This window comes from Vavraia culicis (genome assembly GCF_000192795.1).
Source record: "Vavraia culicis subsp. floridensis unplaced genomic scaffold supercont1.16, whole genome shotgun sequence".
NCBI classification, from domain to species: domain Eukaryota; kingdom Fungi; phylum Microsporidia; family Pleistophoridae; genus Vavraia; species Vavraia culicis.
Window position 1 is genome coordinate 50,685 of NW_007360619.1, and position 16,762 is coordinate 67,446.

Sequence of the window (16,762 nt, forward strand, 5' to 3'; positions counted from 1 at the left end):
TACGAGCCCAACATTTTCCGGCAGATGTACAATAAAAATATTTGGGTGCCCCGGTATGATAGCGTGCGAGCAGACATACGCCTTTAATAGAAGGCGCAAGCTTATCAAACGGGTCGTTGAATGCTACAAACGGGTCAACATACCGTGTGGTTTTGCGTGCTGTACCAGTACCACAAAATTAGTGAAGGACAAGTATTACATCGCTGAAGCGGACATTCTTATAAAATTCAAATCTTTATTATTTTCAGAGAATGTTATCGTTTTGCAAAGTGTACTGAAGGAAATAAAGTTGAAGAACATACGGCGGTACAATTCGTACACAAGGATAATAAAGAGGAACGGGATTTTTGTGTTTTACGATGATTTTAGGTTAGAAGAGATGAATAAGGAGGAAGAACGGAGAATGTTGGTTAGAGATGGTAATATGACAATATATGAACAGAAGTGGCCTAGCAAGACGAGGCGTGCCCTGCTATTTTACCATTCGCATGTACCAGGCGTTGAAATTAACATTTTGGATGTGGAAAATTGTTCTGAGTTTATGAATGATCCTCTTCTGTGTGATTATGTTACAGTGCCTGATACGCCGGACGACGATAGCTACCGGGAGTACACCAATGAAGGATCCGTAGGCTTCTTCCATTCGTCATATTACAACTACTTTTCAGGCACGATTTACTGCGAGAACAAGAAGTACTACGTAAACAACCGGTTGGATGTTAACAGGGCGCTGAACGGTGACGAGGTATACTTTAAAATTGTGGAATCGGATGAAGTACAGGCAGAGGTGCTCGAGACTGATACAGACGCTATGAGTGCATCTGGATCGGACAAAGTAGACACGAAAAACGAGAGAAAGGAGTTTGCGTATATTACAGGGATAAAAGAACGAAAGGACAGGATAATTGTAGGAACGATTCTTAACAGCACGATAAGCGGTACAGGCACACAAAACGTCCTGATAAAACCAATGGACAAGAAATATCCACCATGCAGGATACAGACGAGTAATGTTGGGCGTATCAAGGATAAGCGATTGAAGTTTATCATTTCAGAATGGAAAGAAACATCGAAATATCCAAATGCTGTGTATCTCGGCACAATAGGACCTATAAAAGATGTAGAAGTCGAAATAAACAGCATTCTGCTCCTCAATGAAATACCGAACGCTCCTTTGAGTAAGAATTACCACGAAGAAACGGAGCGATTCGGACACGAACAAACAAATTGTGAAGAGACTAGGGATTTGCAGCGCTTTGCAGAGATAAACAGCAACAGGCTTGACTTGAGAGATGAATACGTGTTTAGCATAGATCCACCGGGATGTACCGATATAGACGATGCTCTGCACTGCAAAATGGGAGATACCATAGAAATAGGTGTGCACATTGCCGATGTGAGTTCGTACGTCCTGCGAAATACAACCATTGACGAAGAAGCTAAACGACGTGGCACAACTGTGTACCTAAACGATAGACGAATTGACATGCTGCCTGATGTGTTATCAAGTGATCTGTGTTCGCTAAGGAGCAATGTTGATAGGCTGGCATTGAGCGTAATATTCCAGTTTGACAGCAATTTCAATATCATTAACACAAAGGTGAGCGAAACGATAATTCAGTCCAAAGAGTCGTTTACGTATGAGGAGGCCCAGCGTATTTTGAATGACACAAATCATCGCTCATACGCATCATTGCATAGGCTGTATGAGGTGTCGCGCAAGCTTAAGCAATCTCGAATTGATAGTGGTGCACTAATCCTGAACATCGGAGAGACACTTGTTCGTGAGGAAAGTGACAAGCTGAGGATAAACACCAAGTGTGAGGCGGAAACGTGCAGCATAGTAGAAGAGTTTATGATTCTAGCAAATGTCACTATTGCAAAGTTTATGTACGAGCATATCAGAAATTGCTCGCTGTTGCGCAGGCACCCGGAGACCGAAATAAAAGAAATCGAATCGGAGATAGAAAGTGTAAGATCGATGTTGAAGAGGCGGTCGATGGCACAAGCCACGTATTTTTCGAGTGGAACTGTTCCGTTCGCAGACTTCAGGCATTTTGGTCTCGCTGAACCGATTTACACACATTTCACATCGCCGATAAGGCGATATGCCGACTTGGTGGTACACCGACTCGTAAAGTCGATCATGTTCCAATCCGACTACGGATACGATGATTACAGCATAGATGCTCTCACCAAACACCTCAATGCAAGGCACCGAGGTGCACAGATAGCATCACGGGAGTGCAATTTCCTGTTTTTGTACTTGTATCTCAGTGAACACGAGCCGGTGACACAGGCATACGTGATCAAGAGTTTAGCGAATGGATCTATGGTTTACATACCTGAGTACGACATAGATGGTTTTATCACGAGCGTGAGAGCAGTGAGCGAGGAAGTTAAGGTTAAAATTGTGAAGAATGATGAGAATTTTTATGTAAACCGTTGGATCACGCTTGAAGAGATGAACGAGGGCGTGTGATGTTACTCCGTAGTTTAAATGGTATGTTATAGTAGTTTAGGTAGGTTTTACCTGTGAAATCGTGTTTAATGTCTTTGTTTTATCGTTTGCACATCAAATTTGTTTGTAAGAGCACCACCCTATATCAATGATGTATTTAAATAACATTTTTAGTTATGAAGCCCTGCTGTCAGCAGCGTGAACTGTTGTTCACCAAAATTGCACACCTTAAATCGCAGATGCATGCGCTTTTGCGTTGTATTACTTCATTTCAACGGTTATTAACCTGAGATCGAAATGGATGAGGCACATTCTTGCGATATTGAATAAGCTCTTTGGATGATACCGAATATTTCAACTGTTCGATCCGGAATGGAGTGCACTCTTCATATCAAATAACTGGCAGAATTTCAACACATTCTGTGAAAAGAACGTACCTGTAGTGTATCGTAACTATAGAACCATGATAAACGGATTTAGTTCGTCTTGTCGCAGGTGACAACGAAACGACTAAAAAGACAATTTTTTTTAGGTATGATATGAAAAGATGAATGAACATACTTCTAATGAAAGAATAACAAGAATAATTACTCTCATTTATTTATGCTGTACGTGCTCTCATTCATTAACACTATCCGTCCAGTAGTACCCACATCTTTCATATACACTAGCAAATCACTCTTTCCCTTTTTTTCACTAAATTATGTTTATTTATCCTTCTATAACAATATTTTCATTTTTTTCCTTGATTGATTGTCCCTAATAGCATTCTGATCAATTCCCCACGATGTTTTATTCCACCGCACTTTTATAAACACAACATTTTTTACATCATACGTTTATACATGCTATACACATACGGTAGCTCCGAATACCAACCAATGTAGTATATTTCTTTTACATTTCGTTCTATCGTACCAACCAATGTAGTATATTTCTTTTACACTTCGTTCTCTCGTACCAACCAATGTAGTATATTTCTTTTACATTTCGTTCTCTCGTACCAACATTAATTAACCCTCTTCATCCCTTTAACAGCATTATATGCCCCATCTCTTAGAAAAGGTATCTTTTCCTCAACCTCTCGTTTTAATTCCGCATTTTTTTCTTTTCTTATTTTATTCACAAGCAGAGATTGTACGTAAAAATTTCTTTGAGCGATCCGCACATGCTCTTTGACCGTAAAACTAGGAAATGTTCCTTTCACAACGCAACTGCGATAAATCTGAGAAGTAATATCTATATTGTTTCTTAAAATGGATATGTATGCCTTTCTTCCTGCGTTTTTAGCACATAATATTACATTTTCATCGTTCACCACACACTTCAACCTTTTCAAGAACTTCAGTGTAACACAACGTATCTCAGAATTCGTACACGCAAGATCATCACATATTTGATATGCATAATGATCTATTGGTATATTCCTTGTGTTCGCTAGCACCTTGATAATAATATTTCTCGTGCTGACACAGTGACAACCAAAATAAAGCGTAAGTAATCGTTCTATCACCATTCTTTTGATGTTTGTAGGACACTTCTTGTATAAAAGAGCGTTTCTCAGTTCATTAATGACGAAAAGCTTGTCATTTATACCTCTGTTGTGAAGAACGTTGAGAATATTCTGCAGAAAGGCTTTACTGGTCAAAACAGGGGTACGGCTAATTCATTTGTATTAGCGCTCGGTAAATTCGCGGTATCACCTTCAAATATACTTTCAACAACTATATTAGGTATAGCATTCTTCATCGCAACAAATTTGTTCAATTTTTATTCCAGCTAAGGCATTTTCATGCTCATTTTACATCACTACGTGAAAGCAAATTTTGCGCTGTCTCGATGCTTTTAAATGATGTTAAAGAGCGATAGCACGTGGTATAGCGCGTTATAAGAGGACTAAGCAGCAGCATATGCTTTCAAATTATGGTGTTACACTCGTTTTGAAGAAAATACCATTCGTGTAAATTACCGGTATTTTGTCACACAATACGAGGTGTTATTTAACATGGGGCAGTATTAAAGACAACCAATCTATTCGTTAATTCATAGTTCAAACGTAGTTATCAGAACAGCTCCTTTATTCCAAGATAAATACACCATCACTCTGCACTCAAAGTAATTAATACCACCACTACAGTTCTTTAATCACCTAGTATCAATCAACACGTACGTATCCTTAGCCATCCATTATTTCATTAACTATGTCATTAAACATACTATCGGCATCAAACACATCATGTTCTGCCCTCTTCTCGACCTTCTCATACCTCGTATACCTCAGTAATACCGTATAGTTATAGATATGCAGTACAGAATCAGATACCTGCACAATCTTACGTTGCACACACGTAACATCTCTTAGTTCTTCGTAATCTTCTGTGTTCGTTGTTTGCAAAATTGTGAATATGTCGATGAGAGAGTCTAAGATCTTTTCTATGGAGGTGTTTATTTTTTTGATAAGTTCTGTTTTGTTGTCCATGTAAAAACAGGACCCCCTAGACAGAGAACAAATTAAGGCATATTTTTATGGCAGGGCGTACCCTAATTAATGTACCCCTCGGCGGTTCGCGGCAAAATATTGTTGTCAGCACGTATGGTAAGCGAAGAAGAAGCGATGATTGTATTACTGCAGTAAAAACCGTTTATTCTGTTTCTTCCTGTAACATTTTCATGAACGAGCCCAGATTGTTTTTGTTTTTCATCCGTACACCTTCTTTCTCCGTTTTCGTTACGTCCTTGTTACCACGTGCAGAACGGCTCATCAAGGCAACATTTGCTGCATTATTTCGAATCATGTGCTCATTGCGGTTATCAATCACTTCAATCGCTCTGTATTCTTCCGGTTTATTTGTTCCGTTTTTATTTTCTAATTTGTTCACTTCAACTATTCTGTGCTCATCCTGTTTGTTCACTTCAACTATTCTACACGCTCCTCCATTCATCCTTTGTTTCACCGATTTATCTGTTCTATTACCACTAACCACATCCTTTCTCTTCACTTTCCTATTCTCTAATTTACCAAATCTGTTATTTACATTTCTGTTCCTTACTGTACCGCTACCACCCCTAACTCTCTTGTTCATTTTCACAGAACTTCCCATATCCGTCTTTATACCTTTTATTTCGTGTTTTATACTCTTCTTAGTGTTGCTATACATTCTTCTTATTTCATTCCTTAGTTTGTGAAACTCCATCCTCAGTTTTTTATACGCCGTGAGAATGCTGTCAAGCAGCTCTGCATCCATTGTGCATAATCATACTTTTCTTTTTGTAGAAATTTAGGTATTTTCACGCGCATACCATCATATTATTTGCTAATTGTTGGCTTATTAAATGATGTGGAGTATACCGTAGCGGTAAGTAAACCATATTTTTATTTTTGTTAGATGTTATGGAGCATTAAGAGAGCTGCAGGTATTAATTACTACTTGTCAGCTCGTGTTTGATTGTTATATTGTGCCGTGAGTAGAGCGATGAAAAATGAATTTATTTGTACCGTGAGTAACGAAACATTGGTGGCAATTTTTACGGTACGATACGAACACCTTGTCAAGTATTAGACGTATTTAAAGGATCAGTGTACGTTAACACCGTAAATGTATCAATTAAATGCAATGACTCGCTTTGTAATTAATCTTAAGTAAATGTGCGGTCATCTCTTCATCAGAATATCAAACAAATTATTTCCTACCAACACAGCCTTACCGTTCTCTCTTTACTGTACCGTACATTAACATTCTACTCCATGTCTCTACATTTACAATCAAACTCTTACTCTATTCATTATCGTACTACCACCCACCTGCTTATAGTGCCTTTCATTACCGTTTCCACGGCACAGCCCCAAAAAAAGAAGAAGAAATGGAAAACACCATCCTATCAAAACTGACCAATAAAACAACATTTATAAATGATACCACCCTGTACAAATCAACATCATTCATCCAGTCAATCGTTCTATCCACAACTAATACGCTCCTTGTCACTAAATCAACCGTGCTATTTCCAGACATAAATACACTCAAACAGAAAGAGCGGGCACTATTCGTTACCGCAATAAGTAATTTACCATTTATATTGAATGTTATTGAGCAGTACGACTATCTGCTGTTCTATAAAACAGGTATGAGTGCATTTGATATGGTTATGGTTAGGAAGGTTAATGACAAGCTGGGCAAGTGTGTACTTTTTGTGGAGAGTGGATTGGTGTATTATGACTGGGAGTTGAGTGTGGTGCGTGATACTTATTTTTGTATGGGGTTGAAGTTTAAAATACGAGGCAGTGTGATGGTAGAAGAGTAGGGAGGAAATAGCTGGTGGTACCGATTGGCGATAAAGAGGAGTATGAAATATGCATTTGTTTAAGATGTCATCCATAGGCACATACTTTGTTCCTATGCAGAAAACCGCAACGTGCATCCTAAAACAGCAATCAACAAAACCGTAGTTAGCAATAATTTGCTAAAATTTATTTACAATAAACGTGGTATGCGTGCTTTGTAAGGCCGTTTTTGGAAATAAAGTTAATTTGAGGAGAAATATGTGTGTAAAGAACGAAGAACAATTTACATATGTAGGAAGGTCTTCTCATGTAAAAATGTACCATACATGATAAGGAATGATATGCCGTGTATAACAAGCCCATAAGCAACGTTTAAATGAGGGAAGAAACTGTGCACGTAATGAGTGGGACAAACTATAAGGGTGGTGCTAAACAAGCGCTACAAAATCTTTCTGCATATTAATTCTCAATATTTACTCCTCTTCTCACATAAGAATAAGCCTCATATCCCGATCCTTTATACTCTTCCTCAATATCCCTGGCCATCCCATTACGAACATAAAACCTAACTGCTCCTAAATTTCTCCTGTCAACAAATAACACCATCTTCACATACTTCTTCTCAAGAACACCATAGGCGCACTTCAAAAGCATGCTACCAATTCCTTTACCTCTATACAGCTCATCTACATGTACTTCATAAACGTACATTACTTTACGTTCCGTCCTATACATTAAAAACCCGATAAGGTCATTCTCATATGCTAGGATGTACATACTCTTTTTGTTGAATATGCTCTTCCTTTTGGCATGTTTGATGAATGCCGTGCTGTTGTACGGTTTTATATCCTTTAGAAGGAGATTAAGGCACCAATTTAATTCTTTCTGGGAGGGCGATCGTTTTATGCTGGTGATTCGTGGCAAAGGGATGGAATAAATCAATATGCGTTTTAAAGAGGGCGATGGGAGGAATTCTGTTTATTTTTCACTAAAAGTTATTTATTTTTATTCGCATACTACAGCATTTGGATAAACAAACTTTTTTGTTTGTTGAGACCGATCTTGATCGTTGTTTTTTGATCCATGGAGGAAGCTAATGCGCTAGTTTGAACAACATCTTCGTATAATCTGCATCACAGCATTAAGATGTGCTACAACCGCAGCAGTAGTCCTAACATACAAGCCATAACTTGCGCAACAACACCTCTCAAGAGCACTTTGAGGAACTCATGTTATCGGAATCTACAGATAAATGTGATTCTTGGTAAACTGACACCCAGCCAAGGAAAGCGTGCTCAATATCCAGCCCATCATTAGCATTCTCAGAAGAGATGCCATATTGTTCCTCTCTCATACTTTCACAGAACGACCATTTTCTCCTGTCAATATTTATCAGGTAATAGACAAACATGAATGTGCCAACACGTATTTAATTTATGCAGTTCATCAGTTGCTCGATTAACAGCAACAATTTTCTAAAACAATAAAGGTGAATTAATGAAATTAACATATCTAAAACTGCTTGTCACGCTTTTAACGGTGCATGACAGCTAGACTATCTCACAGCACACGGCTCGAATCGCTTTCTTGAATGACATGTCATCCGTAGTATGTTCGAATAGATCACAACATCATACCAGCTTTTATTTTTGGTAAATACTTCATTACTGTTAAACATGACCGTGCGGTGGCCTCAACACAAGCGGTTTTAAATCGCTTCACAGATCAACAAGGATCTTAATTGTTCATATCAACAAATTTTCTGCAGCAATGGCGTTGATCATATGCAGGAGACACAATCCATTGTGTTTAGATTGATAGCATCATTCATGCTGTTGGCTCATATCGTTAATATGTTGTAGATTGCTTGAATACCATGAACAATGAGACCTGAGATCATTACAATCATAAAAAAGAAATGATCAGCACCAGAATATCGAAAAATAACTTAACTTTTACTTATAAAGCTCGAAGATTGTTTGTTCTTCATTGCACTTATCTGACCACTCGCATCGCTCCTTGAGAGATCTACACTTCTCAGAAAAAAGCTTACGAAGAATATGAGCCTTTTCTTCAGAAATGTGAAAACTCATATAACGGATAATCAGTACATCAAGCTGTTTGAGCGTCTCAAAAATATTTTCGATCAAGTTATTTAGCTGATCTGGCGAAATTTCTGATAACTTTTGAATTTTTTCTAACCTTGTCCAAGAATCTGTTGGTGCTTCAAATATCACCAGTTTCTTAATACCTGCGAAAGCTTCAAAACCTTGACACAACATAAATTCGATTAGTTCTTCATAAGCTGAATCTAAGCCAATATGGAGAGTGTGGAGTTTTAGATGCATCACATTCCTGCTCTCCACCAAATTCCGTTTGTTCGCATCAACTTTTGCAAGTTGAAATTCATCATCATTTCGATTGGCGGGGCTATCAGACAACGGAAGTATGGATCTACCGTCTATGTAAAATTCTTCCAGCTTGTTCAAAGGTTCTATTAACCTTACCAATTCACCAATGGTCATATTAGAACTAACAAAGAGTTTTTCTATTGGACCTTTCAAATTGCTTAGTTGTCTATGTAGAATTTCATGATTACAATTCCAACCTTTTACAAGCATTTCAAGATATTTTAACATTTTCAGTTCAGTTATCATTTGCATGAACACTTTATCCACACACCAGCAATTTATTCTCAGTGTTTCTAACTTTTTCATTTGTATTCCACTGGTTAGCCTAGCATCCAACCTCAAATTACCACCGCCAGCATCAATTTCTAAAACTTCAAGAGCGGCAAAGTCTAGGTTAAATAAATCGGAAACATCACAAACATGACAAATCAATACTAAATGCTTAAGTTCGTTTCGGTTAATTCCCTTTAGAACATTAACAGCGAGCTCATAATTTTCTGTATCAATTGTTAGATGCTCTAGTCTAGCACCATAACACTGAGAAGACGAAAGTAGCAGTTCATGGTTCTTTTCGCCTAGTGATAAACACCGTAGACCCCTTACTATTTGTTTACTGAGTATAACACTCGCATATTCACCCATGTTTACCGTCAGATTGCGTAGTTTTACGCACTTATTTAGATTGATTATGATCGCTATAGAGTGCATTCCACCTAAAACATAAGATGACCAATATGTTCTGTACATCTCGCACTTACTGAAGCAGATAGTCTCATATGATTCTCCAAAAGCTACCTTAAAATCTTCCGGTTGTTGCACAGTAAGAAAAGCACATCCAGTAAAACTTAGACTTTCCAATTTCATGCTACTCACTTTCTCTAAAAATTCATCTGTTACAAACATATGCTTCACTTTAAGTGTTCGCAATTTTGGAAGTTCTTCAAGATCAATGAAATCTTGCAATGTTTTATGGGGTTCACCTTTCCGATTCGCATGTAGATGTACCAATTTTAGAAGGTATAAATCGGTGATGAAACTAAATTGCTGCATTGTGTCATCGAGATCAACATCATGCAAATTCACAGACAACCCATGAACAATTGTCAAATTCACACGGTCGAATCGTTTTAAAATATATTTTGCTTTTTCAATGCTTGATTTGTCAATAAAAACTTTCAATCTCTCTCTTGGCTCAGCATTATCTTCCTGTTGGGCAGAAAAGTATAAGCTGAACTTCTCTGCCTCGTAGACAAATTGTATTGTCTTTGAAAGTTCACGATAGAAGGTTTGCAAGTTCTCGTATTTTTTCCTTGTTGCCCTCTCCAAAAGTGTCTCACAATCTGACAAGAGAAGACGTTCCACAATGTGGGCACACCTGAGATCCAAGTGTTCTTCAGGTTCATCCAGTAAGTGCTTAAGATCATACTCAAGTTCTTCCTCTGTATATACATATTCTGAGCCATCATCACCCTCTCCACCATCTATGTTGGCACATAACAATTGATGAATGAACAATAAATTACCGAAAAAAATCATGGGATCCACAGAATTCTTTCCTTTTATAGTTTTAAATTTGCAAAAATGATAAGGAAATTCATTCATATCGGCACGTGCTTTTTGTTCATCTCATATGGTTGTTGGTCATGTGATTAGACGAGAAGGACAGCATTAAATTATGATTTTTTTGACACTAACAATCATGCTGCACACATTTTACAAGTTTAGTGTGTTCTTTTCTTGTTTATGGCATCGATCACACAAAATAGGTCTGCTTTTCTCATCAATATGTTACAGAAAATAGTAAACTAGTTGTTTGCATGAACGAAGTATTCATGGTCAACACACTGTTGTTAATTGTGTGAACTTCGATATGATGTAAGAATATGATAATGGAAGAATAAAAGTATTGTTAAGTGATCAGTACATTGCTGTTAAACACATGTTTTGCTTTTGATCAGAAAACTCATATTGTAATTGTGTTGTTCTACCTCACGAAAAGCTGAAAGCTACATTACAATATGCAATTATCAATGCATTATCATATTTATGTTTATTACAATGCATGTACACTAGTTATATTGTGTGTGCTAGTATCACTGCATTCTTTTCCTGTTATCATTTCTACTCCAAATGAATTTCTTATCATCAAATCAATTCGAACAAATATTGAACATAAATGTCATCAATGTTGATCAACTGATGTTAATATAAAATGTCACCTGCATTTGTTTTTTGAATGTTGTAACTACTTAAAGCACTGTTTGAAAGTATTTTTTTACAAGTTGCTGAACAAACCGATTGTAATAATCAGTACTCGTCTTCTTTATGCTCTTTTTGTACAATATTATAGCTACATAATGTGCTAGTATTCTCATGATAATCATGACATGATATTTTGTTGCCATTTCACAATCGATATCACGTGTTGTAAAGCCATGACACAATTGTTACTAAACTGGTATTTAATTAAAAATATTCAATCGTAACAACATATTTACATATGGTGGTTGACTAAGAATGAGCGCTAATCACTGTGGTCTTGATGACTATATTGCATCTTTTTGACAGATAATTAGAAAAATAATCAAAAAATTGTAAATGACAGCAACATTAAAATATTAAATGTGGTATTATAGTGTGATCAATTTAATTAGTATTTATTATGCAAATATTTGTGTGGTTTTGCAGCAATTTTACAGCACAGCTGTTTTCTCTCAAATTGATATGCTATCAGCAAAAGAAGAAAAAGATGTACCAATATATTGAGAGATGGTGTTGAAGCTAAACAAAGCTAAGAAAACGATACAATACAGAACAACATCCTAAGTCTAGGGGTAATTATGGCAATGCTAGTGCAAGGAAACAACACATGTGATAGTAGCTCATTTTTTCACTAAAACTCGTTTACTTATATTCACACATTACAATATCCGAATAAACACACTTTTGTGGTCCGCTAGATCCGGTCATGACTACTAGAATTTAGTTTATAAGGAAAATTTGTCTTTCATCTTGCTCAAAATCTTCGCTCGCATCCTATCACAATATAAAGGTGTGCTGAAACCGCAGCAGTGGCTTTAACATACAAGCCATGACTTTCATTATCTTCCTCAGAAGCGCTCGAATAACTTTTATTCTGGAATGGGTAGTGGACGCTATACAACTCGCACCCGTAGGTTGCAATCGGAAGTAGAACGAACTTGACCAAAAGCATTTTAGTGGATGCTGGCACAAACTTCTGTGTGAGGAGCGGTTTCATCTCATGGACTTACGGACCATCTTTTCTTTCTTACCCGTATTACTACTTTCACGTCAGGATCAGATGTCAATAGTAGGCTGAGGTGTGTATAGCTATCTATATCAGGAAGAAACTGCTCGATAAAGCACATTCTGTATGCATCTCCTGGACCAAATACAAATACTTCAATCCTGTTAATGTGCAGAGACATCTTTCACCGTTTGCACCAATAGCTGATCCTGTGTAGCCTGCTCTGCAGTTCATGGGCAGACTTGGCAAGTAGAGCAGGCTTGGAATGACCTCGCGCCGGTTGCACTGTGACTTTGCTGAGACCATCGAACAGGTCATTGGTGCACAGGTTAAACAGAACCGGGGACGCGGGCATCTCTATCTAACTTCGATATTGTACATTAACAATGCTGAACGAATTTAGCCAGTCAGCACGGATGCCCGTACAAGGCAGTGAGAAGCCAAACGAGATTTCCGTGGAAGTTGTACGACCACAGCTTGGCCAGCAGGCCCTCTGTAGTAACACATCGTATGTCTTTGATAAATCCAAGAAGGCTACGTACGTCACTCTATGCTTCAGGCTGCACTATCTTGCGATCATGTACGGGCTGGCTGCGTACACGATATATCTCTGTAGCTAATCGCTCGCAAATCGACACTTTCACGCTCAAAGATGCTTGACAGCCTATCGGCACGTAGCATGACCAGCGATTAATGAGTAAAATTCTCCCATAGTTATATATGATACCCAGGTTTCCTTCCTTCGGTACTTAAAAAGCAGATTCATCCAATTCATCAGAAATCACTCTGTTTTCGCACAATCGAGCGCACTACAGGACGATAATTACCTTTGTTGTCATACCAAGGATACAATTTACAATCGTAAGCAATGAAACAAAATCTTTAAAACTATTTTACTTAGATTATTCTACGCACTACATGACATGCACTCATCATCTTCACTCGTGGGACTACACGATGATTTTTGGAGCAACTTTGTTGTGCTCACCATGCCTCTATCAACCGTAAACTTAACAGCAGCTGATATCGGTCTAGTCCTCAAATAATACATGCCGGTCTTAAGTCCCCGTTTAAAACCGTAAAAATGCATGCTCGTCAGCTTAGGATATGTTGGCTGTGCCATAAAAATATTTAGGCTCTGCGACTGGTCAACATACGGTGCCCTGTCAGCTGCCAGATCAATCAAACTACGCATCTTCAGCTCCCACGCTGTCTTATAAAGCCTCTTTATCTCGTCCGGTATACCCTCAATTCTTTGAATACTTCCCTCTTCCTGTATCAGGATGTTCTTCATCTCATCGCTCCATAGATTGAGCTTCATCAGGTCGTGCATCAGGTACGTGTTGACCACCTGGAACTCACCCGCAAGCGTGCGGCGCGTATAAATATTCGTGGTGAAGGGCTCAAAGCACTCGTTGTACCCGAGTATCTGAGAGGTGCTTGCAGTGGGCATTAGTGCAACAAGCAAGGAATTCCTCACACCATACTTCGCTATCCTGGCACGGAGACCCCGCCAATCATGGTTTGTCACAGGCACCACGTTCCACATATCAAAATGCAGCACGCCCTGACTCATCGGGCTTCCTTCATAGCTGTCATACGGCCCATACTCCTTCGCAAGCTCACAGCTCGCATCAAGTGCTGCAAAATGAATCGTTTCAAATATGCGCAAATTTACGGCACGCGCCTCCTTTGAATCATACGGCATCCTCAGCATCACAAAAACATCAGCAAGGCCCTGCACTCCAAGGCCGATGGGACGATGTTTGAGATTACTGTTCCTTGTCTCGGGTAGAGGATACAAATTTACGTCTATCACTTTGTTGAGGTTCTTTACGACAATCTTGGTGACCATTTTGAGCTTCTCATAGTCAAACTGGCCGTCTTGCATGAACCTGGGCAAGCCGAGGGATGCCAAGTTACACACCGCTATTTCGTTCTCCTCGGTGTACTCCATTATTTCCGAGCATAGGTTGCTGCATTTGATCGTGCCAAGGTGCTTCTGATTGTTCATCCTATTCGCTGAATCTTTGTAGCACATGTACGGCGTGCCAGTCTCGATCTGACTGCTCAGAATAGCCTTCCACAACTTCTGTGCACGCACGGTCCGCCGCGCCATGCCATTCTTTTCGTACATCTCGTACGCCTTGTCAAACTCATCTCCGTACAGATTGTACAGGTTCGGGACATCATCGTTGGAGAACAGCGACCAGTTCTCATCGTTGTGCACCCTCCGCATGAACAGATCAGGTATCCACAGCGCTGTGAAAATATCGCGTGCACGCAGCTCCTCTTTACCCGTGTTCTTGCGTATATCAAGGAACTCAAAGATATCGGAGTGCCACGGCTCGACGTAGATCGCCATCGATCCCGGTCGTTTCTTGCCGCCTTGATCAATGCAGCGCAGTGTCGCTTCAAATATCTTTGCAACCGGTATAATGCCGCATGCACGACCACCTGTAGATTTGATAAGTGAATTGGCGCCACGCAGTTTGTGCACATTCATGCCAAGGCCGCCTGCAGTCTTAGAAATCTTTGCTGCATCAGACACCGCTTTGAAGATGCCCTCGATTGAGTCTTCCTCTATTCCTAGGAGGAAGCACGATGAGAGCTGCGGCGTTAGCGTGCCCGCGTTAAACATCGTGGGCGTAGCGTGCACGAAGTACTTCTGCGACATCAGATGGTACGTTTCAAATGCATCCTGCAGCGAGTCGTAGTGTATTCCAAGCGCTACACGCATGAACAGGTCCTGTGGCCGTTCCACTGTCCGGCTGTTGATGGACAGCATGTAGGACTTTTCCATCGTTTTGAACCCGAAGAACGAAATGTCGTAGTCCCTGCTGTAATCGATCTGGGCCTGTATCGCGTCCTTGTTCTCACGCACCCGCTCGCAAAATTCCCTGCTGAAGTACCTCTTCTGCTCGTAGCAGTACTTCACCTTCTCGTAGAAGGTATCGAGCGTTACCTTGTGGTGCTCCCGCACCACGATACGTGCCGCTATGCATCCAAAATCAGGATTCTTGGTCATTGCTGATGCTGCACACTCCGCAGCAAGCGACACGATATCGCATGTACTAAGATTGTCGCACAGCCCGCTCTCTATTTTGTTGAACAGGTCATCAAGCTCCTCTCTCATGATGTTGAGGCCATGCGAACACTCCAACAGCATTTTATGTATTTTCTTGGTATCAAGCGGCTCTAAAATTTTATCGCTGTTACGCACGAACATACCGCTCTAATATTTTTTTATTTTTATAGTTTTTTTTGTCAGAAAAAAGATTCGATATTTTGGAGGCAAACCAGGAAATAATTAGAAAGGTCATTTATGCGAATGCAATTTTCTATCCGTCTAGCATGGATGCATGAGAGAACGGTTGGTGTTACGAGGTGTTTTTGGTGCATGACATGTTTTGAGTGGGATGGAAGGAAAGAGGCGGCACTGAATGGGCCGATCAAGGCAGAAGACACGTACGGTAAAACACATAGCACGGTTGATGAGTGAACGCTTTTCTAACAAATTTACTGATCGGTTCAATACGACGTGAGTGTGTGCGGTATGGCGTGCTACGGTGTGATACACCACTCTTTACCATCGTGCTGCCATTAAAACATTATCAGTGCACTTATCACCGATAATATGCACAGCACGTCTTAACCGATGTGCATCCAGCTGTCAGATCTAACACACCCGTAGTTTACGATGCCGATCAATGATAAAATGCCAGCTCATACGAACACGTGAAACACAGCCGTTCACACGAGTGGTGCACTTCCTCAGCCCGTACTTAATTGCTTGGTTCACTCCTCTATTCATTAAAAATGTGATGTGCAATGAGTTTGACGGCCCTAAACAGCGATATGATGGTGTATACACGCTTTAAAACACATCGATAAATAAAACAGCACTTGATGTGCTGTTTTAATGCCGTGTTTGACCGGTTGTACAGGACGGGATGGTAAATGGTACATGGTATAAATTGGGAAATGGCTTGCTGTTGTTTTCAAATCTGAATAAACGTACATTTAATAAAAAATTGCTGTCGTATGGTGCTGAGCACCGGTATTGCAATTTTACCCGTACTGTGCACAAAATCCTTATCAGCACCGCCTTCTTTATTGTGCCTTTGGCTGCATGGATTTACTTTATCTTCCGATCAAGGAATGCACAAGATATGATATGCCAAGGAATTAAATGGTAATGGTTCAACAACGATGCCACAACGTAGAATATTCGTCTTAATTACGTGCGGGGTGTGTTCGCTAGTGTATGACATTTATTAACACGGTGTATTACGCTTTGACGGGTGATTGATGGGATGAATTGCTGTGAGCGAAGGGAA

The 16,762-nt window shown here is 39.5% G+C and overlaps 8 protein-coding genes across 8 annotated transcripts; 2 read left to right on the forward strand and 6 right to left on the reverse strand.

The window, feature by feature from the left end:
• Positions 1-55: 55 nt before the first annotated feature.
• Positions 56-2,970, forward strand: VCUG_01134 (VacB and RNase II family 3'-5' exoribonuclease; the record flags this gene model as incomplete). Its single annotated transcript, XM_008075965.1, has 1 exon — positions 56-2,970. The coding sequence occupies one exon, from the start codon at positions 56-58 to the stop codon at positions 2,480-2,482; it is 2,427 nt and encodes an 808-aa protein (XP_008074156.1). The 3' UTR covers positions 2,483-2,970.
• Positions 2,971-3,470: 500 nt separating this feature from the next.
• VCUG_01135 (uncharacterized protein) lies at positions 3,471-3,977 on the reverse strand (the record flags this gene model as incomplete). The annotated part of the gene is made up of 1 exon (XM_008075940.1): positions 3,471-3,977. The coding sequence occupies one exon, from the start codon at positions 3,975-3,977 to the stop codon at positions 3,471-3,473; it is 507 nt and encodes a 168-aa protein (XP_008074131.1).
• A 455-nt stretch (positions 3,978-4,432) lies between these two features.
• Positions 4,433-4,947, reverse strand: VCUG_01136 (uncharacterized protein). Its single transcript, XM_008075966.1, has one exon. The coding sequence runs from the start codon at positions 4,938-4,940 to the stop codon at positions 4,638-4,640; it is 303 nt and encodes a 100-aa protein (XP_008074157.1). The 5' UTR covers positions 4,941-4,947; the 3' UTR covers positions 4,433-4,637.
• A 156-nt stretch (positions 4,948-5,103) lies between these two features.
• Positions 5,104-5,706, reverse strand: VCUG_01137 (uncharacterized protein; the record flags this gene model as incomplete). The annotated part of the gene is made up of 1 exon (XM_008075967.1): positions 5,104-5,706. The coding sequence occupies one exon, from the start codon at positions 5,704-5,706 to the stop codon at positions 5,104-5,106; it is 603 nt and encodes a 200-aa protein (XP_008074158.1).
• A 616-nt stretch (positions 5,707-6,322) lies between these two features.
• On the forward strand, positions 6,323-7,013 carry VCUG_01138 (uncharacterized protein; the record flags this gene model as incomplete). The annotated part of the gene is made up of 1 exon (XM_008075968.1): positions 6,323-7,013. The coding sequence occupies one exon, from the start codon at positions 6,323-6,325 to the stop codon at positions 6,761-6,763; it is 441 nt and encodes a 146-aa protein (XP_008074159.1). The 3' UTR covers positions 6,764-7,013.
• Positions 7,014-7,202: 189 nt separating this feature from the next.
• VCUG_01139 (uncharacterized protein) lies at positions 7,203-7,520 on the reverse strand (the record flags this gene model as incomplete). Its single annotated transcript, XM_008075941.1, has 1 exon — positions 7,203-7,520. One exon carries the CDS (start codon positions 7,518-7,520, stop codon positions 7,203-7,205), a length of 318 nt encoding a protein of 105 aa, XP_008074132.1.
• Positions 7,521-8,698: 1,178 nt separating this feature from the next.
• On the reverse strand, positions 8,699-10,808 carry VCUG_01140 (uncharacterized protein; the record flags this gene model as incomplete). Its single annotated transcript, XM_008075969.1, has 1 exon — positions 8,699-10,808. Exon 1 carries the CDS (start codon positions 10,754-10,756, stop codon positions 8,699-8,701), a length of 2,058 nt encoding a protein of 685 aa, XP_008074160.1. The 5' UTR covers positions 10,757-10,808.
• Positions 10,809-13,309: 2,501 nt separating this feature from the next.
• On the reverse strand, positions 13,310-15,651 carry VCUG_01141 (ribonucleoside-diphosphate reductase, alpha subunit; the record flags this gene model as incomplete). Its single annotated transcript, XM_008075970.1, has 1 exon — positions 13,310-15,651. One exon carries the CDS (start codon positions 15,649-15,651, stop codon positions 13,330-13,332), a length of 2,322 nt encoding a protein of 773 aa, XP_008074161.1. The 3' UTR covers positions 13,310-13,329.
• Between the last annotated feature and the right edge of the window lie 1,111 nt (positions 15,652-16,762).

Coding starts and splice junctions, on each gene's coding strand:
- VCUG_01136 (XM_008075966.1), bottom strand. CDS start 4,940: ATGGACAACAAAACAGAACTTATCAAAAAAATAAACACCTCCATAGAA.